Below are 22,326 nucleotides of genomic sequence, written 5' to 3'. Positions count from 1 at the left end.
CAGGAAGAAACCTCCAGCAGATCCAGGCTCAGGGAGGGGCGGCTACCTGCTGCGACCGGTTTGGGGGGGGTGTTATTTATATTTTACTGCTGTTAATATTTCCATGTCTCTAATAAGCGTGGTACTCAAGGTGCAACAACCCTGTATTGATTTTTAATAATAGAGGCACGCTGTTTAATAGGAGGCAGGGGTGGGAGTAAATTTCTATTCGTGTTTATGTCCCACGGCTCTAATAAGTTTAGTGCGTAAGGTGCAACAAGCTTGTATTGCTTTTTAATAATGGGGGCACGCTCTGTTTTCTGTGGTTTAATAGGAAGAGGAGGCATGGGTGGGAGTAAATTTTTATTCGTATTTATGTCCCACGTCTCTAATAAGCGTGGTGCGTAAGGTGCAACAAGCTTGTATTGCTTTTTAATAATGGGGGCGAGCTCTGTTTTCTGTGGTTTAACAGGAAGAGGAGGCGGGGTTGGGAGTAAATTTTTATTCGTATTTATGTCCCACGTCTCTAATAAGCGTGGTGCGTAAGGTGCAACAAGCTTGTATTGCTTTTTAATAATGGGGGCACGCTGTGTTTTCTGTGGTTTCTCAGACAGGGGAGGGGGTGTGGGAATGATTTTTTTAGCATTAGCTGGTGAGTCTTTCGCTACAGACAGAAGCCTGTTTGTTTTATTAATTGGTGGCAGCCGAACTCGTTCCGTTTTACGTGTTGTTTGTTCTGAACTGCTGCGTTCCTGACAACGGGACACACGAACCCGACCAGTACAAGTTTGCAGGAGTGGTTCTTTTGGCTTTGGTTGAAAGTCATCTGAACCTTCCTTTTCTAAAACCACACTATGTTTCTTCCCCTCTGTTCTATCTAAAACGTTTTTACGAGCGGCTTTGACAAGTTCCAGCTCCATATCGCGACGACGGCGTTCGTTCTCGGTGGCCTGACGTCGTTGCTTTAACAAATACTTTGTTTCAATTTCTTTCTCAAGTTTAGCCAAAGCACGTTTTTCTTTGACTGTCTCGTTATTATACTGGCAAAGTGCAATGCATTTTTCACGCCTCTTTTGCGCCTCTTCCATATGCTTTGCCAATGATATCATGTCAGCCTTCCTGCTAGCCTCACCCCACTCCCGACTTTTCCTTTGTTCGTCCTGCATTATCTCTTTCTTTAGCCTGATTGCGTCCTCCCAGTTGTGGTGGAGTGACTTAAACCTGGCTTTTCTTTCAGCCTCCTTTCTTTGTCCCTGTTCAAGGTATTCCACTAACGGCTTTCTCTCCTGTTGCTCCTTTAACTTCATTTCTTTTTTAATTTCTTTAAGGTTATTTTTCATTCTAATTTGCTCTTTTTGCTCACGAAGAGCCTCGTATGCTTTAAGCGTTCTGAGATTAGGGTTGTGCTGATGATTTTGAGTTAATATTTCGGATATATTCATTCCCTCGCTAATTTTTAGTTCTTTTTGAGCTCTCAATTTTTCAAGCTCTGCCAGTACCTTGTTTGGCATTTGAACTGAGGACGTTTGAATGGCCTTGTTTAAGTTTGGACGATCATTAGCTCTAGCATAAATGTGAGACATGTTTAATAAATGTTGACTTTTAGCGGTATTTTAGACGGACCAACTTTGGAGTTAACTGGTGTAGACAGTATAGCGTCGCTAAGGTTCTATTTAAGCCTTCACGCCCTCAGTTTGGAAGTTCCTTTATAGTGACGAAGGCCTTTGATCTGAGCGTAAGCCCCGCCCCTTGTGCTGTTAATCAGCAGCAGGTGCAACGTCTCTGTTCACGCCAAACGCCATAGGCTGTATCCCAATTCAGGTTCTGCAGCCTTAAAGTACGCAGCCTTAACGGTCCACAAGGGCCGCTTACTCAAAGACCACTATGCCCGGAAGTGCGAGGCTTGTAGGCTTGTGAAATGGGACGGTCTAGCCTCTGTCGCGCTGCCCAGGTTGCCTAGCAACCATGATACTTACCGCTGGGAACGTGTCATACAGCTTTGTTTGACAGAAATGAAGGAGAACACATTTAGTTCATTTGTTTCTACATGAGCTCTGTGTGATTTAATAAGTATCTGAGGCTGAGACCACGGGACTGTAAAACATGATTGTTGGGCTTCATTTCTGTACTGAACAGTCATGTAAGATTAGCTAGTAAATAACAATTAGCTAATGTTGTTCATGAGAGTAAAGTCAGTGTAAATATAATATGGACAATATTATAGTTATTATATTAATCATTATTAGTTATTACAGCAGTGACCTTGAACTCTCAAATCAAATCACTTTTATTGTCACATCACATGTGCAGGTACACTGGTACAGCACATGTGAGTGAAATTCACGTGAGTGAACTCTGTATCAAATACTGAGCTTCAGTAAAGATTCAAGTTGCATTTATTTATATTTCCCATCACCTTAAATCTGACAAGTATCTTTGACAGTGTATATATAGATGTAATATTATACATAAGAGACAAATATTGTTCTTTCAGTATGTTGGCATTACTAAATTTGGCTCAATGCTTACATATATGTGTAAAAAGAAAATGTACGAGCTGTGATAACTGTGTCTGATAGATTGAAGAGTAGACTGATATATTAAATATTCCTTTATTGGGTGAGAAAATCACACCATGTCATAACTGCTTGAAGTCATACAGAATAGATATCAGAGCCTTAAACAGGCTGACTTCTGCTAAATGGGTCAAACTGGGCAGAAAGTACACAAACACATAACATCCTTATAGAATATGATGTAACACTATAGATCAACTTACCTCAGAATACATAAAGCATATAAACAATTACAGCAATATGATACAACAAACACAGCAGTACTACTAATCCAAAATACTCAAAGCTTCATAGAACTGAAACAAACATTTATTTTTAGCTCCTAAAGTATGTATCACTTTAGGTTTCTGAACATTAAACTTGTTGCTGCCTTTCATAGTGTTTAACTTGAAGGCCCTGAGTACTTTCTCCCACACTGAAAACACTGGAATGATAAAATTATTTGAACATTACCTAATAAGACTGATTCAGGACAGACAATTAGTTATTTTAAACTTTTCTAGCAGTCCTTCACAAACAGGGAACAGTCTATCTATTCTCTCCATCTGTCAGCTGCTGCTGGCTCGTCCTCCTCCTGTTCCTCACACACTGCTGAGTTTGTCCTGGTGGATCATCAGGGGTGCAAAGCCTCACAGGTGATGTGCAGCAGTGGGTCCCTCAGTCTGTCCTCACTCTGGACACTTGCAGTTGTCACACATGGAAATCAAATGTGTGATAAGCTGCAGGATTCAAACACAAGTGTAACTTATAAATACATGTTCATACTTTTATTCCACAATCAGAGAGAAAGAAACAGAGAGAGAGTGCAGGACAGCCAGACAGGTGACAGTCTCAGGTGTATACACTGCTACAAAACAGCACAAGAGAAGGAGGATTTAGTGTTTGTGTTATTACGAGTGCTAAACAAGAAGAGTTCCCAGATGGTACAGTGTATACATGTGTGACTCCTGTCACTGCCAGCACAATGTTCAGCTTTTCACCTCTTTTTAGCATAAATTTAGCTTCTTTTGCACAGTGCACATTTTTTCTCTCATCATATCGTTGTTTGAGACCAGAGCTGGTTTGGCTCAGTGGGATGAACGGCCGCCGTGAGAGCCGGTGGCAAAGGTTCCAATCCTACATGTGACATTTGCTGCACATCTTCCCTCCTTGCACTCTCCCTGCTTTCTTGACACTCTTCAGTCTAGTCTTTGAAATAAAGCAATTTTCAGCATACAGTTCAGTTTGTACACAGTGTTTTCAGCAGATAGTTCTCCTTCTTCTGCTGTTTTCAGATTCCACTGCACGGCATTCACAGTGCACTTTTGCAGGAAATGCAACTTTTTCTAGTTAGAGAGAAAGAATCTGTCTCTAATTTCATTAAAAATGTGTTTTCTTGAGCAGTATTAGAACTGTAAATGTGTACTCATGCTCTAATCTTTCACATAACATCCATAACATATGTGTGTAATTTCATCTACATTTACTTGAGCAAGCAGAGTGTCTTTTAGTGTTACAGACACATCAGCAGTAACCCCGTTCCTCTTCACAGTTTTAAATATAGACCCAAGTGTGCTGATAAAACAAAATGTAAAGACTATAATGTTTGCCACTCCCTCCTTCTCACTGTTTATCTCTCACAGAAGTATTTGCACACTTCCTGTTGTTAACCACACTCGTTTAGTAATACATACTCCCTGTTTCTACTTTTTTTTTCTACACTAATGCTGATTCTAACATTTTCAAAGGCATATCGGACATAGTGAAGACATAGAATTGGACAAAAACACTTACGTTAATATGGCAGTTACATTGTGTATAAAGGAGAATATGGACTAAATTTGAAAAGAGTCAAAAGCAGAAGTACATTCCTAATAATGTACTAAGAAAAAGTAGACTCCTGTAAACCTAGAATAGTGTGACATCTAGTGGACAAAAATGTAAACTAAAATTACACTGAGCTCCAGCTGATAATTATATATATATGTATGTGTGTGTGTGTGTGTGTATGAGAGAGAGAGACTCTTTGTGTGTAATTCTTTTTCACTGATAAACATTTTTTATATCTCTTGTAGCTGTTAATAGATGTTAATATAACACCCCAATTATAATCTTCCTATAATAATCTGTGTGTTTGTTTCATTGTCCAACAATTCCTGCTGCACAATCAGGATTTAAGCAACAAAACAAGGCACACAGGTTGGTCTCAGGCCTCTCAAGGCTCTTACCTATAGCAGATGGTATGATGTCATTTGGCAACAATTTTATGTATTTATTTACATTTATGCAACAATAACACCTTATGAAACCATTACAATATTTTTTTATTTTACAGCCGAACTGTACTATATTATGGGTATGCACTAATAATTATAATAATAAAAATAATGATAAAATAAAACAAAAAACAAAGCTGAATTTTAAGTGAGTTACTTGATTCAGTTTTGAAAAAATCAGATGTCACTGTCAGAAGAACAGAGGAGTCTGCTATTCACATATGTTGCACTGTACAGCATTATTGCATGAGGTATGGAAGATTTCCTGCTTGTGTCCTTATGGCAGCGGTACTGAAAGTGCTGTGGAGCGTCAGATACTTGTACTCCTCCACCAGGCCATTTGGATTTGCTCCTTCTCCTGAACATCATTACCAGTCTGGTCTTATTAAGTAAGCCTGCAGTAAGATGCAGTGTGTTTAGTCAAGTGTGGATTAATTTACTCCAGTGTAAATTGTGACTTAGGAAAGATTTGCATTACAACTACAATGCATTTGACCTCATACTCAGCTCATATCAAAGTCTTTTTAAAAGTAAACAACACTTTTTAGACCCTCTCATCATTTTACTTTAAGCTCTGCTGGACCAGCGATTCTTCAGTCAGTCATTCATATCACAACAAACTAAGTGCTACATACCGTGTGCAGCGAGCAAAGATATTTGTGACTTTAGCCCTCAAAACAAACAGACCTAAAAATGTGAGCCTTCATGTAATATCAAAAAAGATATCAATATCCCCACTTCAGCAAATCACACTCAATCAGTGGACTGATTGATTGTAAGAAGTAGGTTTGTGTGCGTGTGTCTGACCGGCACTTCCGCTTTTGTGACTGTAAAGTAACAATGAGGGAAAGCCCTGTGTTGCTGCAAAGCGAAGGCAGGGAGTGTTTTCCTCTCTCTAGTTACGCCTTTTTTAGCCAATAAAAAGGATACATTTTAACCTCCTTTCCTTTTTTTTTTCACTAACTAAATATGTTTCTAAAAGTGTGTAATTAGACCCTCTTGTCATTTCTTGGATGTGTAACCACTGTCCGGGGAGCTGAACTGGAAACTATTGGATGCTTGACATTTTACTTTCCAAACCTATGACTGAAAAGAATACCGTGTCACCGAGTTACAGTCCCTAAAGCAGCCCGTCTCCAGGCCTAATTGGGTTGGATGGCTCAGCCAGAAATCGAGGTGGCATTTTGCCGGAGAATTCCCTCAGCTCCCCAATGATGAGCCCAGTGTGCCTTCCTTTATCAACGTCTGCCTGCTTTTGCTGAGTAGTTTGTTTTTGCCCTTCGCACAATTTATCACCTGTCACATCTAATGGGACCCAGTATAGAGTACAGAGAGCCCTGGTGGATCCCTTGGGTTCATCTTTGTTTCCATTTCCACCACTGCCATAGATAACTCCTTCAATAGCTGGAGCCCTCCACCTCCACAGTGCTGGAGGGTTTCTGTGCGCTGGTATAGAAACAAATAAAGGCCTTTGCAATAAACAGGATAGAAGTTCCATTAAAGCCTTTGTGGCGAGATTGAATTTGGATGATAACAACGGACCTGTTTGACTCAAAACTGGGAAGTTTTTTTGGCAAAGTCTTAAAGAGTCTGAGTGGATGTATTTGTTCCCCAAAGTTACAAAGTAATTTAGATACACAGAGCAGGTACAAATATGCCCAAAAGGTCATGGAAGGATGAGTGAAAATCAGTAAGTCTCACAAAAATGTTTTCTCTGCCCCCTTCAAATGAAGTGGTGTCATCATCGTCATCATCATCTTGTTTCTACCCTATCATATCTGTCCTCTAAGCAGAAAGTTTGGCTATTACTGCTTTTGAAGGATATATTTTGAAATATTTGTCCACAGCCACACACTGTATAACAGATCAAACTCGTTCCACAGGCTCAATTAATTTGAGATGGAAAACTTAGATTTAATTTGAGTGTTTTGACTAAAACAGCTTTTAGTTTCAGTCATAATTTAGGCATCTAAGTTCTTATAGTTTTACTCAGTTAAATAGCATAAGATTATAGTGTTTCAGTTGACTAACAGTGTAGGTGTAACAGTTTGGCGTGTTTTTACTAGTGAGAGTCATCCACACAGTTTTCAAAGCATCTTACTTTCCTTGACATCAAATGCAAAACGTGTCCACACGTCTACCTGTTTCTTCCTACCAAGTGTTGACATTTTATGGCATTTTCATGAGTGTTACGACCCGGCTGAAAAGCCGCAACATAAATAAGGAGATGGACACCAGAATTTAAGTGAGAAGAGATTCTCTCTTAAAATGCGTTGCAAGTTGGCTAAAATAGCTGGTACTACCAAGGCAAGGGCTAGCGAGCCTCCCCTGAAAGCCTGCCTCAGGTATGCTTTTATCCACACCTGACTAGGTGTGGCAAATTAGCAACAGCTGAACACACTGAGGAGATTAGGGGCTGCAGAGGGACGTAAGAATGAGAAACAGGGACCATGGGAGCTAGCTGTACCATTTCCCATTGTGTTGGATTAAATAATTAGCTTGTGTTAAGTGTAAAATTAAGCCTTTTCATGTTTTTATAACCTTAATACTATAGGTTTTCACATGAGCGCGCACACGTTCTTATCTTCTTCAGCTCTTATTATCTTGGTTTCCCTGATGACCACCTCTTTTTCTTCCTTTCAGCACCTCTTGCCCACACCCTGCTCTCAGATGAGTGTTAAAAACTAAGTACAACCCAGGAAGCTTTTCTTGAGTAAAGCACTTATAGGCTGTATCCACTTTGAAAATGAGTGAAAAAAATAAAAAGAATAAATGTTTTCTTTGTCAATAAAGGAAATACTAATGGAATAAAAACAAACATTTCCTCGATACCCGTTTATTCGGTTGTACATTTTCAGAAAAGTTAGTGATCCCAGTTTGTGTGGGTTTTTTTTTTTTTTTTAAATTTTGTTTTAATTTAATTTAATTTTTATGGATGTAATACACATACTCACAAGAATGCATTATCCTTACAAATGTGGAACCATTTAATGGGAAATAAACCGCCTTTCCATCAGCATAAGATTAAGATTGCCAAGAAGCATTGTTAGAACAAATAATCGACCAAAGACAACTTTCCTTACTTTGTGTGCAAACACACACGTATCCCACTGGTGACTGATTCCTCATAGGCATACAAGTATCCCGGAAACAACTGCTGTCACGAATCCAACAGGATAGTAAAGCCAGAATAGTGAAGTCTCATCAAATAAGAGAAGGCGCTTCTGGTTGAACCTTTCAAAGTAAACGATGTAACTTTTATAAAAGTGCTTTGCGCTTTTATTCTGTCTCTATTTTTCTCAGATGTGGCGAAAATGTCGGTGAATGTAGAATATCTGTTGATACTGATGCCGTCTTTACGATGTTTGCCAAACTAAAAGTAGATGTAGTGTTTTATTTTGACAGTAAGATTTTTTTCCCCTGAGTATCCGGGTAGCTTGACGCGGTGGGACAAATGAAGTTCATAGTCCACAGCTGGTGATGGCGGATGTTGAAAAAGAGAGCATGAAGAATTACCGCATAGCTTCGGAGAAAATTAACCCGGAGGCCAGTCGCTATCCTTACTGTATAGTGTGGACACCTATCCCCGTGTTATCGTGAGTTATCGCTTTTTGGCTAAATGCTCCAGAAATCGCACGAGGTGACAGCAGTAGCTTAGCTAGCTAGCAGACGCACAGTACCTTCCTGTTGCTGCCCTTCTTCCAAAACGATTTATATTAGATTATCTTCGCTGCTAACAAATGTCTAAGTTATAGCTGTGCACGAAGAACGGTTACATTTAATGAGCACGGTTTAAACTGAAGATGTTTGTACGTATAAATATGCAGATATTTGGATCACCGATACGAAGCAAACAAAATGGTAAACATGCCAGCTGTTAAGTGATATGCTTAAAGTCAGCCGTTGAGGACTTTGGGTCATCAGTCAGTGTTATAGTTCTGCGAAAGTATATCTTACTGAAACTTTGACTATCACAACGCAGTTGCTTTAAAACTCATACTATCGCCTTTATTTTCCGTGATATTACTAGTAAATAATACACTAATCAAAAGTGTGTGTTTGTATTGGCTTGTCTAATCTCAACGTTTGCAGTCAGGCCCTCTTAAATAGTACTTCAATGTAGTGATGGTAACTTTGCATGTTTGTTTGTTTGTTATTGTTTCTCTCAGATGGCTGTTTCCCTTCATTGGTCACATGGGTATCTGCACTTCCACTGGAGTCATCCGGGACTTTGCTGGGCCTTACTTTGTTTCAGTGAGTACTGACTGAAGTTCTGCAGCATTCACCAAACAATCCTTTAGCCTTTTATGCTAGATTTACTATGGTAAAATGCCCTTGTTCGTGATAGATATGAGCGTAAAGAGCTCACTATTACTTTTAACAAAGGGTCCAATAAAAATCGGACATGCTGTGCCTTGAGATCTGTTGCCTTTAAATCCAGTATTTCTCACTTCTGACACAGAATATAAAATAGAAATGAATAGATGGCTGTACATCTACATACATACACTGTGCAGTATAAGCAAATGAAGGCACAGCGCTATTGTGTTTTAATGTGGGACATCTAGGTTTTCCAGTAGAACCAGTAAGACTGGTCCCCAGTAGTGTAGGAAGTCATTAATTAAGTGTGGTTTTAGTGCTACAAAGTACTCTCCCAGTTATCTCATGAGCAATCTCATACATTTGCAGTGCCACCGCTGGATTATGCTGTGCTGTGGCAAAAATAGCGATGTTTGCCTTGTGTGCCAGAAAACATTTTGTCTTTGCAGCTGTAGAAATTCCTAAAGAGAGCTTTGTTTTGCTGCACTTTTGTGTTGTCAGACTATCGTTTAACAGATTCTTTGTTTTGTGTTGGTTTTTTTGGGTTTTTTTTTGAACATTCAGATTTGTTTATTCTGAAATGTCATTTTCTTTTATGGGAATTGAAGGTACACTATTCCTTGTAATAGAAGAAAGAGTACAGAGAGCTTGCAGCTTGGATCCATTTTGACTTGTATACACAAACAAGCAAACACAATACTGAATCCTAACAAACAGGATGTTAGACCCATTTCCTAAATTGATGCTAAACTACATATTCCGGCTATTAGGGTGCTGAAAATGTCTCTTATTCAACCTTACATAGCTGAACAAGTTTTGCCCTAATGGTGGTGTCTTTATTTAGTGCTTTGATGTAACCCCCCACCCAAAAGAAAAACCCCAAACAACATAAAACAGCTTTCAGTGAGCACAGGTAACTTAAAGAAATATTTCATCTTTTGCAGGAGGACAACATGGCTTTTGGACAACCAACAAAGTAAATAAATAAAAATCGTATTTTTTATTTATGGAGGACTTGTCTCTTTACATCTGTCATACACAACAATAAAGTTTGTTTTCCTCCTTGAATCCAGATACTGGATGCTTGATGTAAGCAAGGTTTACACCAGCGGCTCCAATGCCTGGGACACAGCCGTGCATGACGCTTCAGAGGAGTATAAACACAGGATGGTAAATATGTGGTCTTGTGTGAATGACTTTGCCTCAACTGTGAAGTGAAGAAATAGTGGGAATGATTCTTGATAATGTTGTCTTCTCCAAAGCACAACCTATGCTGTGATAACTGCCACTCGCATGTCGCAATGGCTCTGAATCTGATGCGATATGAAAACAGCACCTCGTGGAACATGATCAACCTCTGCCTCCTCGCTCTCATCCACGGAAAGCATGTGAGGTAAGAAAAGCTCAGCGTCTGAGAGACAGAAAAAGACAGAAAAACAGTTGATGTGGAGTTTTTAGTGGGCAAACAGTGCAACAGGAAATTATTGATGACGTACTCTGGTGTGTATCTGATATTGGTTCAGTACTGAATTCGAATAGCTAGGCTGGATAGTGGATCCATTCCTTTCAATTCTGCATTGTTCTGCGTGTACTGCACCACACGTCAGCAGCAATTCCCTGGCTTACTGGAACCAAACGTAACAGTGCATGAAGAAAAACTAAGATCAGTCTGGAGGCATTTCCGGTTTGCTATGCCAACAAGCTCTGTTTTTCTCTTATGTGCTTTATATTGTCTTTGGGATGAGATGCACATACAGTGAAGCAGAGAGCAGAGAAGGGAGAGAAATTGGAGTAATCCTAACTAACAGCAGCCAGTCCCCAGCTCATGCCCGATCAATGATTTTGATCAAAAGCTTCACTTTGTCATACCAAAGATTGATTTTTTTTTTTTTTTTTTCAAGCTTGTTAGAATTGTACACAAACTTTTTTTATTTTGCTTTATGGACTCTATTTCCGTGCATGTTTCTATGGTTCAATAAGTCACTTCACCGGTTTCCTGTTTTCCTGACGAAGTATAACGAATTCAGGGAAGCTTACAAACCCATTTAGCAACTGTAGACTGTTGCTAAAAAAAAACAACCCACAATTATTAATCACATGAATTTTCTATCCAAATCTAACCTCAGTTACGATGATCTAGTGACGTTTTACTCGGATGTTTCATTTGCTCCATATAAGCATGAACAGGCTAACAGTATCCTTTTAAAAAAAATTCATCTTCCGGGGAGCAATGAAGTGAACTACTTTCAGAGGAATGCATATAGTATTAGTGACTACCATCCTTATTCTCGAGATATCTGAAGGCTGTCTACCTTAGAAGGTGATACAGTGCAAGCCCTGTACTCCACAGCTGCTCTCTTCAAAGCCTGCCTAAGAAGTAGGGCTGAAGCCTGTGAATGAGGTTTCTCTGTGGAATCCCAGGGGTTCGGACATAATTTCACAGGTATGCCTTGAACCTGTTGTGTCTCAGGACAAGAGAGAGAGACCTGATTCTTGGGAAATAATAAGAGTGTATATAGGACATTACTGGAATGTCTTTAAATTATAGCATGACAATAAAAAAACTACACATCCCAGCAGAACTGCAGTAATTGTCAGAAAGTATCGGGAAGCGAGACCTCTGAAGTTGTCGCAGTCACTCAAAGTTTTTTTTTTTTTTTAATTATTCTTAATTGAAAATGTGCTCTGACTACCTGCTTGATCGTTAAAATTTTAAAGGGTTGTTTAGTATAACTTAATCACTCTTACTTACTTATGCAAAGCGGCCTCAATATTTATTCTTATTTAATCAAAGGATATTTCTTGTGACTGCTTTACTAGTCGATTAAATTCAAGAAAAAAAATCATGCTATTCTGCTAGTCTTAACACAGATGCCACAGAAACGTGTAGCCCTTTGTGCTATATATACTAGTGTGCACATACACACAATTTAAGTTTGCTGAGTGTGGCTTTACATAAGCATCACTAACATCATCAACCTTCTTTCCTCTCAAGTTGATTAAGAGTTGAATTATATTTATACAGCGCCAAATCAGAACAACAGTCGCCTCAAGACACTGTATATGTAAGGTAGACCCTACAATAATACATACAGAGAAAAACCCAACAATCATATGACCCCCTGTGAACAAGCACTTTGGCGACAGTGGGAAGGAAAAGCTCCCTTTTAACAGGAAGAAACCTCCTGCAGAATCAGGCTCAGGGAGGGGGGCCGTCTGCCGCGACTGGTTGGGGCGAGAAAAGGAAAACGGGATAGAAGACATGCTGTGGAAGAGAGACAGAGGTTAATAACAGCCTGTATACAAAGTTGTTAAACGTCCCTGTGATCAACTGAACATTTGCTACTTTGCTCCGACACAGCGTACATGCAACCCTTGCTTTCTAGAACATTTAGAGATGTCTTGTGAGGCTGGCATCAGGTACTTTCCATTTTGCTTGTTTATCCCAAAAGTCCAGACACCAGTGTGTGCGATGTCTGTGCTCTAATTAACGTATTTTTCTCTTAGTTTTTTAGCTTTCCACACCAGCTGCTTGTTTTGCTTCTCAGCAGGGTTAAACAAAAAAAAGATGTGTATATCATCTACACTGATTGTTGCCATAGCTACAGGAAGAACAAGGTTGAAGATGCCATGTCCCTTGTCTTCTGCTGGTCATTATAAGGGCTGTGGTTGGGATGGGAGGGGGCTCATAAAAAAATAAGAGCTCATTCCCCCGATTTGTATTTGTGTACATCACCGCATGCTTGTTTCCTCACCTTGGTTTTCCTGTCATCTCTCTCCAGCTGTGCAGGCTTTCTGAAGACCTGGCTGCCTTTTCTGATGCTCATGGGCATCGTCCTTACAGTGGCCCTGGCCCTCAACCTCCGGTGACCTGGGAGCAAGTCTAGGGACATGGTGGAAACCCCCTCGTGGGTCAGATGTGGCGCTGACCTTTTGAACAACACAGGAGAGGGGAAACCAGTAACAAAGACTCCTCACCTCTGAGAGACGATTGATGGACAGGATTGTCCAGGACATGCCTGATTGCTGGCTCGAGCATGATCACTGGCTTTACTGCCGTGTGGATGCTAGAATGTCCCAGTGATGGAAGTCCATTTATAATCGCCTGCAATGACTAGGACTACACAAAAGCATTTATTGGATTCTGAATATTAAAAGTGTGACTGGCGGTTTTAAGCCATTGCCGCCTGCAAAGTGTAAGAGTAAACAGTTGAAAAGAAGTACCTACATTGTTGAACTCTTTGAGGGAAACACATCCATGCCTTGCTTTCAGATTTTACTCGGATTGGGATTGTAATCCCATGATTCAGTGCTTCCGGTATGCCAAATTTATAGTGGGGCACACCAACATGTTAGTTCAGTTAGCTGCCTTTCTGCAGGAATCTATTGCATCTCATGCTTGACCTAACGTAGCTCTTCCACAGCACTGCAGCGTCTACCTAAATACACAAAAGCAGTTTGTGTCTTTGTGCATTTTCTTACTCTGTAGGATATTAAAGAGTTTGCATCTTCAAAAGGGAAATATTTTCTCAGATCTGTTGGACACGCATTGCACATATCACCTCATGATACTGTTATCTATCAGTGCAACAATTGTAGCAACCTCAATGAATGTGGCTGTGGTAGAAAATTAGAGAATAGAGAAGCCTTTTTGTGTGACCAGCACAGACTGTGTCCTTCCATATCTTAGTCTCTCGGTAGTGGAACAGTTTGTCTGTGACTCTAAAGGTGTTGATGAAAAGCCAGCTGATGTCAGAGGTATGAAACCTGCTGCGATTTCATTTTGTTGTCCCTTTGCTGCGTTCGACTTTTACGAGAAAAAGCCAGAGTCAGTGCCTCGAAACGACCTCTCTTTGCATTTTCAGCTTTATGGTCATTTTTGACTCCTCCTTCTAAAAAAGAAATGCACATGATGGTTGGCACTCAAAATCCGTTGCCATGGCTGTCGTGAACAGCTTCAAATCCCCTCATTGTTTGCAATCAAACAGGGAAAAAAGTGTTGAGCCCTCTCTTTGTCTGCGGTGCTGCCAGAAGCAGCAGGTAGCCAGGATCCTCAGGTTTTTTCACGCTCACCGACCCCTGTTGAAAATCCCCCGTTTCCACCTCGGCGCCTGACCAGCGTCGCTCGCTCCTGCTGTTTTTCACCTCTGCAGATCAGATTGGAAGGTCATTGTGAAATGTCAGCACTGTTTCGCAAAGCTTTGATGTATACCGACCAACATCCTGCAATAATCCAAAGTAGATGTCATTTAAGTGTGAGCTTAAAGGGGTTTTCTGTAGCAACTCCAGGGCTAACACCATTTTCAGGCTCCTGTTGGAAGCAGAATTTCTGTGGCCTCTAGTTCTGTGTTTCACCCATGTTGCCTGTAAATACTTACACATCAGACTGTACATCAGGTGCTCTTTATATACTTCGCTAACTTGATCACTCTTCAGATTTGAATGGCCCTCTTTACTGTACTTGTAATGTCTGCTTGGCAGTGAGGCAGACCTGTGCCTGGATGAGTGTGTGTGTTTGTGCGTGTTCTGCACATTAGAGAGAGCATGCACTTGCATGCCAGCATATGTGTATTGCATGCATGCGAGAGTGAAACTGTTGGAGAGGGATGTTCATGGTTGGCTCATAGCTATCGCTTCTCGATTATTAATCTGCTGCATATCATTGCAGCAAACTGCCTAGTAATTGATTTCTATATTTATTACTCAGTCTTTCCCTTAATCTCTTTAAAATGTTCTGTATTCACTGGTAAAATTGAGTGAAAATAAATAAAATATTAGATTGTACCAGACCTGCCTGTTTGTATTTGAAATGGCCAATCTGGATCCCAACTAGATTAGCTCTCTATAAAATATAAAAACATTTTATTTAGTAATACTTTAAAGATACAGGAAAAAATGTTCTAGGGTAGAATCGAACCCAGCCATCTGCAGTAGCCTTTAGTATAAATGAGTTGCCTTCTCAACCAGGTGAGATGTAACAACACCCACAGGGAGAAAAGGGAAGCTGCTTTTTAAGACTATTGTAACATGAAAATTGATTAAAAATCATCAGTGATTCCAGTGAAGTATCAGTGTAAGCATAACACACTATTTTCTAATATTTTGTAGATAACTAGATTATTTTTTGGTTATTAATTTGCATCGCTGAAAAACTGATGATCAAAGAACGAGTACTTAAACTAGCTGGGATCTGGATTGTCAGCTTTGGGAGCTCAAAGTTAAAAAAATCAAATCTGGTAAAGTATTTGTTTTGTTCTGAGGGGAGAGTTTCATGTGTCTTAAATGGTTGATTTCAAATGTGTGTATTGCTCCCTTTGACAGAACAGAACAAACTGCCTGTAACTGGAGTAAAACGAGAAGGAGACACCAGTGCACGACTGAGCAACAGGAACACTTGTGCCACCAAGTCTGGGAAACTGATGCCTCGCCGGCACTGAAGAGGCAGCAGCAGTGAATTATATCTCTGCTAGTTTGGGAAGGGAATAGTACACACTAACCTTCACAGACACACTAATATATGAAAGCTTCACTTAAAAAAAGTCATCATAACATGGCTCTTATTTCTTAGAGAAAAATAATTCTGATGAATAAGCTGAGTGAGCATGCAAAGGCCAGAACCATTTAACTAGTGCAAAAGGCTAATATGATCAATAAGACAATTAACACAGCAAACTTGGACATGAGATGTGTAGTTGTAACCTACATGAGACCTTTTGTAGGGATAAATTTAAATGTAAGGAGCTTTTTGCATAAAATGACATTTTATTTGTAGTGGTAGAATAGGTCAGTAGTCCTTTAAAATGCATATGTATGCCCTAAGATGTCAACTATTTCTTTTAAATGACTGAGCTGAGCAGACTACACTGCTGTGTCCAAGAAGGAGCATGCCTTTAAAGAAAACGTGGAAATGTGCTCATTATGCCTAAACTGCAGTGACATTTAAGGTGCAGACTTGGTGGACCTGTCTGTGGAAAATCCCAGAAACAAAGAGTAAAGTGAAAATCCCTTTGGTGTTCTGTAATTGCGCTAAATGTCAGAAAACGGACGGCAAACGGTGTCTTTGAATGTGAAACCTGTCCTTAATGAAGCAGCTCATTTAGCGCGCTTTGAGGCATAAAAGGCAGTGGAGGAATGAACGGTCCTTTTGAGAGCAGCCGGCATGCCTCACAACATTGCCGCCTGTAACACATAAATATGAAGGTATATTTCTGAAATAGAGATTGTGAAGATCAGCAGTACTTTGGGCCTATTTAAGGGCGGCCATGTGCGGGAATGCCACACTGAGTGGGGATGATGTGAATGGTTTTAGATGTTGCCTCCTGCGGTGCCTTGTTGTATCCAGGAGCCGGGTCCTGGAATGCGGAGACCTGTGGCCACAGCGATTCAGACCGCTCACAAAAGACAGTTGGGATGCTATTATTAGTGCCACCATCCATGTATACTTATACCAGTCTGCAATGTCAAAAAACCTCCTTTGTTTCTCTAATCCCAACATATCTTCTATGCTGCAGACCATACAGGTGCGAACTCTGAATGTGTCCGACCCCCAACCTTAATGCGTATAAAAGTTATTATAGAGATTTGGCTCTGCTTTTCTCTCTCTTGAATTCGCATCATTCAGTCGTGACTGCTGTGTTTCATCAGGGCTGTCAGCAGGAGGGATGATGTTTTAAGACTGAGTCATGATATGCGAGAGCCTTGCTCGTCTTTAAATACTCTCGGGAGTCATTCAGGTAGTAGTCATTGGAAGTTGTCGGAATAAATTTATAAAGAAGAGGAAGTCCTCGCAGCTTTCATACTCAGCTGCCAAGTGGCCAAAAGTCTCATCATCCAGTAGATCATCTTGGTGTTAAAGAAAAGGGGGGATCAAAGGCTGAAGGTTGGCCCCCAAACACTCCTCCCCCACATTTAGCGCACACCACCTGGGGAGCTGGGAATGACGAGTATGTTTGCCTGTTCTTTGTTCTGAAATAAAACTGTTAAAGTCCAGAATTCATTACATTCACATTTATATTTGGGTGCAGAAAAAAGGAGAGAGAGAGCGCGCGCTGAAATCCCGGCCACTTTCTCCTCCTCATCCATCCTTCATGCCTGCGCTCTCTGCTCAGGGCTGAGGGGAAGATCTCGTAGATCCGGGCGGAGAGAAGCCCCTCCCCGCAGATCACTACACTCCTCGATGGTCCTTTTAACTTCATTGCTGGAGCAGAAGCAACGCCCCGAAGGATCAAACACCCCCTCTGATCTGCACGACCCTCACTTTTGTTCTCATGGAAATCAGAGCCAGCCTCCCGGCCACACTTTCTGCAGAGATCCAAAGTTAAAGGCGCATTCCCGGCCGGGACAGCTCGTGATCATGATGTTTCGGTGGAGCTGATCGTTTCTCCCCGTGTGCGTGTATTCTTTGTCGCTGTTTCTTGCCGCCGCTCTCTAACCGGACACTTTTTTGTTTTCCTTTCCAACATGCTGGATTTGACGCAGGGCATTGTTTTCTGCGCGCTCCTCGCCTCCGTATACGCTTCTTGCCCTCCTCGCTGCGAGTGCTCAGAGGCGGCTCACACCGTGAAGTGTGTCTCCAAAGACCTGCAGAGTATCCCGGCTGGGATCCCGGGATACACGAGGAATCTGTTTATAACGGGGAATCAGATCAGCCGGATCGGTCCGGAGTCTTTCAAAGGATTGGAGAATGTTACCAACCTATCTCTGAGCAATAACAGGTAAGAAACTCTCCCTGAGCTCTGGGGCTCTTTGTTATTGTGCTAATGCAAAGCTCCGAAGGACTGAAACTGTGACAAAACTCTGTTTTCTCATTCTTCACCTGACTCCCATTGTTCTTGAACTGCACCCATCCATTGGTTTAAGTTCTGTTACCGTGTGCATATTAGTAGACTGTGTTAAAACGACCACGTTCAGTTTTCTTTCAGGTTTGATTCGAGGTAAATGTGCTTTCATTCTCTCAGTCTTGATGGTGATTGCTAATGATGTGTCATCTTCAAATCCAGAATTTCCGAGGTGGAATCCCTCACCTTCAAAGGACTGCACAGGCTTCGCTCTCTGGATCTGAGCAACAACCAGCTGGCTGTTATTCATCCCGAGGCCTTTGCCGTCCTGAACCAGTCTCTGCGGGAGCTCAACCTGAGCCGAGCCCTCTACAACCACTCTGCAGCGACTGACTTGAGCACGGCTCTCCACTGGAGCTCCCTGGAGACCCTGAGAGCACTGGACCTGTCGGACAACAGTCTCATCTTTTTGCCCCCGCGCATTTTCTCCTACCTGAGCAGCTTGCGGATGCTCCGGCTTTCCAACAACTCCCTGGTGGCCATCCACAACTCCACCCTTTCGGGTTTAGAGCAGCTGGAGGTGCTCGACCTGACGCTCAATGCCCTCAAGACTCTGTCAGAAGAGGGCCTCCAAGAGCTGGACTCCCTGCCCAGAGCTGCTCTCCTGCTGGGAGAGAACCCGTTCACGTGCACATGCGGAATTGAACCTTTTGCTCAGTGGCTCAACAGGTCACAGAATCGCATCAGAGACGTCGAGAGCCTCGCGTGCGCCTTCCCGGCCAGCATGAGAAACACATCCTTGCTTGCCGTGGGGACGATGACTCTAGGATGCCACGAGAGAGATGCTGCCGCAGATCTCGCTCTGCAGACCTCTTATGTCTTCTTGGGTATAGTCCTGGGCTTCATCGGCCTCATCTTCCTCTTTGTACTCTACCTCAACCGCAAAGGCATCAAGAAGCGCATCTATGACATGCGAGACGCCTGCAGGGAGGTGTGGGAAGGCTACCATTACCGCTTCGAAATGGACTCTGACCCCAGGTTATCACAGGTCTCCAACAGCGCTGATGTGTGAGAGGACATTTTGCTGTATTTTCTGATGAGACAGACTTTCTCACCCACACACATATATATAAGTAGAAAAGTGTATAAAATGTACAGATGTGTAAATATATACAAAGCAACATGTTCAGAGCCTTTGAGCCATGGTGACTGAAGCATGCACTGTTATCGGCTATCGCTATTCCTTTGCTGTCCCGAGTGGGCACGATTGTTCCAAAAAGACTATGCTGGCTGACTTTTCTTATATCTGCTCCTGCTCTTTATGTACTCCACAAAAGTAACAGCAAGTGCCTAAAGTCAGGTATTGTTTTCCACATGGCACAGCCATTCAGTATTTAGCTGTTTGAAAAGAAGCAACAAAACGCTGCCATACAAACTCGACACTATTAAAACAAACCTCTGGGAATTTAAAGCACAATCACTCATTCATCTTTAAACCATTTCACCCCCACCTCCTCCCTCCCAGGGTGCTGGAGGGGGAATTAAACCACCAGAAAGCTTTTCCAAACGCTCTCCTTAAAAATAACAATGATAAAAAAAAAATATCACCGCTCCTCTTTGGCAGTCGGATAAGAGGGAGGGGTGGACAATCCAGCGCAGACCAGCGGAACTCTTCCGGCCCCCCTTCTGCTATTTTTTTTTTTCAATGAAATGTCGCTTTGTGTCAGTTCCTTGAGTTTTATTGTCAAAATGATGAGAACCAGTCCCCGGGCCCGAGGCCGCTGAAAGCAGTCTCCCTCTCTCTCTCCCTCCTTAAAGACAACAGGCTGCTCTGGAGGCTCTTTGAAAGAGAGGTCTGGCTCTCCACATTTTTCTGTTTAAGGGATTTTTTCTCTCTCTTTCCGATGATAAGATACAGATGATTCTGAAACACCAGCTACATTGTTTCATTCAGCAGTTTGCTCTGACCAGTTAAGGGCATTAAGTCTTGTGAAAAGGAAGAAGAATATGCTCTTGGCTTTTAGTTTTTCATTTCGAGAGAAGTGTCCTTTTAGGGGAAGTTGTTTTTCCAATAATTCTTCGTTCACCTCTTTAACATCCAGAAGGTCACCGGTAACCATCTAGGGTCAGGGGTAGGTTTACGGTTACTTTACCACCACCCCCTCAAACCCTACCCCTGACACTTAGGTGGACTGTTGATGATCCGGTGGGGGGTTAGAAATTAAACATAAATGTACATGCATGTCAATCCAGCATGGCCAAATAAATCAAAATGTATCCTTACAGCATATCTATTTCAGCCATTGTCGTCTTCATAGAAGACAAAAGCGATTCTCTCAGGCCTTTTGAGGCTCCAAATTCAGACAAACACACACAGAGCGGATGACAAGCTGCCATTCATCAGTTTGTTTATTACCCACATTTCTAGCTGTCTGTGGTGCAAAGGAGGCCTGCAGTTAAGTGAAACAGCCTCACCTTTGTTTGTTGCCAAAGTAGCATCTTCATCCCATCAAGATGTTCTCCATACTCGGCCCAGAAGCGTTTATAACCTGGAACCAGTTCACTGCATGTGGAATGACAAAGCATTAGAAAGTTGTACATGTCCGTGTTGTCATTTAGCCCAAATGTAACCTTGTGCGTTATGCAAACAGCAGAAATGAACGTACCGTTAATGCGCGGAGGTATCATTTCTCCCGAGCTGCGGCACCACATTAAGCCGGGCATTTACTCGGCGATGAGAAAACAATTGAGGCTCGTACGCCGCGCACAAAGGGACGGCTCCGGTGGCGAGACGCCTCAAATGAGCTTTGTTTCTCGGCGCTGAAAAGACGCCTTGTTGACACTCATTCTGTTTCTGTTTTCACAGACGGCCATTATGCTGTCACGTAATAGGATTCACTCACGATGACAAAGTCGAGCGCTCTGATCCAGCTATTGTTCAAGTGTCATCATTCCTAATAATCTCCTCCTGGGGGGAAAATCCCGGGAAAAGTTTTCATTTGGCATTGCGCAACGTGTCACAACCGGGACATTAAGCCGGCCACGGGTCATTGGTGTCAATTTGCAAGACAGAGAGAAGAAGAATGGTTCCCTGCATGTCATTACTTCCGTTTTCACTCATTAAAGTGTGGATTTGAAGCAGTGCCTTTTTGTCTTTTTATGAGTCTGCCTGTCTGAGAAATGTATGGTGTGCTTGCTGTATGGGCTGTGGGAGACTGCCTCAGCAGGAATCCAAGGAAAGAGAGGAACTTACAGACCCATCCAGGCGCTCTCCATTACTCCCTGTGCTAAAGAGAGGCTTGTTAAAAACAGGGGGAAAAAACTACTCCAATTACTCCTCTCCCTCAGACTGCCGCACGTATCTGATTAAAAGATCATGTCTCTGTTTCAGTTTTGCTCACCATGTCTTGCGTTCCCACAGGCTGTTTTTTTAGGTTTCTTTTGAGGAAGCAGTTTTAAAAAGTGTAACAGCTTTATGTTCCCGTGCAGCGTGCGGTTCGCGCAAAATACATATTCAAAGGATTTCTTTCTCACTTATTCCTCTGGAGCGCAGCAGGCTTTTGATTTTATACGCCTGCTGTCTCGGGGAACATCTTGGCGCCATTACACTGGGCTTTAATGGCCGTGATAGAGAATATGCCTTGAAAGCGATCGCCACATCTGCGAGGAATTGAACATGTTAAAAAAAAAAAAACATAAAAAAATAAACCCACAACAGTCAGCAGCGTGATGACAGAGACAAAGTGGCATTTCCACCTCCCCCCACTCCCACTTTCCTCCACTAGCATGGTATGACAAGTACAGCTGTCTCTCCCATCATGGGGATCATGTCATTATTTACATTTGGTATAACTGAACTGTACAAACACTCTGCTTCAGATCCAAAGTGGTGCGCCAAACCTTAGTCTTGCTAGACTTTTACTATAACAGCTATCTTGATTGTGGCGTGAGGTCAGCGAAGTCATTGGCCCAGCTTCTCAGATGTTGCCTATCCATCATCTCTAACAAGTCTGCTCAGTGAAGGTGGAGACTAAAAACTCCAGTGGGGTACTTACCCATTGTTCTGCTGCTCACTTGATCAATGAGGCTAATTGTGTTTGCCAGAGGATGCAAGGAAGGAGGAGTTGGTACAAGTGGCCCAAGTGCCCATTAAAACCAACTGGCCTCCCATTTATCATTTTACAAGGCCCGGAGCTAACTGCACATTTAGAATGGTGCGTAGGCATACACACTGCCATCATAGTATCTGCAAAAAACAAAAGATGTGTATGTTTGGTCTTTCCTCAAACAAATCAATGGTGCAAATTAATAGTTTGCATTTCGCTTTGCAAAGATATATATCAGATATATACCATCAACAATCCAAGCAGGTGTTGAAGGAGAGACCGCAATAAGCGGCAGTATCATCGCAGCTTCAAT

General features: G+C 41.9%; 2 protein-coding genes across 2 annotated transcripts; both read left to right on the top strand.

Annotated features, from left to right (window-relative positions):
• The first annotated feature begins 8,232 nt into the window (after positions 1 to 8,232).
• tmem222b (transmembrane protein 222b) lies at positions 8,233 to 14,914 on the top strand. The gene is made up of 6 exons (XM_085148892.1): positions 8,233 to 8,406; positions 8,980 to 9,064; positions 10,075 to 10,106; positions 10,204 to 10,300; positions 10,393 to 10,523; positions 12,913 to 14,914. Exons 1-6 carry the CDS (start codon positions 8,291 to 8,293, stop codon positions 12,998 to 13,000), a joined length of 549 nt encoding a protein of 182 aa, XP_085005018.1. The 5' UTR covers positions 8,233 to 8,290; the 3' UTR covers positions 13,001 to 14,914.
• A 118-nt stretch (positions 14,915 to 15,032) lies between these two features.
• On the top strand, positions 15,033 to 22,043 carry tpbg1b (trophoblast glycoprotein 1b). The gene is made up of 2 exons (XM_085148888.1): positions 15,033 to 17,844; positions 18,130 to 22,043. Exons 1-2 carry the CDS (start codon positions 17,591 to 17,593, stop codon positions 18,977 to 18,979), a joined length of 1,104 nt encoding a protein of 367 aa, XP_085005014.1. The 5' UTR covers positions 15,033 to 17,590; the 3' UTR covers positions 18,980 to 22,043.
• Positions 22,044 to 22,326: the final 283 nt, after the last annotated feature.

Source organism: Neolamprologus multifasciatus, chromosome 22 (genome assembly GCF_963576455.1).
Source record: "Neolamprologus multifasciatus chromosome 22, fNeoMul1.2, whole genome shotgun sequence".
In the NCBI taxonomy this organism is placed as follows: domain Eukaryota; kingdom Metazoa; phylum Chordata; class Actinopteri; order Cichliformes; family Cichlidae; genus Neolamprologus; species Neolamprologus multifasciatus.
Note: the sequence above shows the minus strand (reverse complement) of the source record. Positions and strands in the feature narration are given on the sequence as shown.

Coding starts and splice junctions, on each gene's coding strand:
- tmem222b (XM_085148892.1), top strand. CDS start 8,291: ATGGCGGATGTTGAAAAAGAGAGCATGAAGAATTACCGCATAGCTTCG. Junction 9,065..10,074: donor CTGGGCCTTACTTTGTTTCA/GTGAGTACTGAC, acceptor CATCTTTTGCAG/GAGGACAACATGGCTTTTGG. Junction 10,107..10,203: donor GCTTTTGGACAACCAACAAA/GTAAATAAATAA, acceptor CCTTGAATCCAG/ATACTGGATGCTTGATGTAA.
- tpbg1b (XM_085148888.1), top strand. CDS start 17,591: ATGCTGGATTTGACGCAGGGCATTGTTTTCTGCGCGCTCCTCGCCTCC. Junction 17,845..18,129: donor CTATCTCTGAGCAATAACAG/GTAAGAAACTCT, acceptor CTTCAAATCCAG/AATTTCCGAGGTGGAATCCC.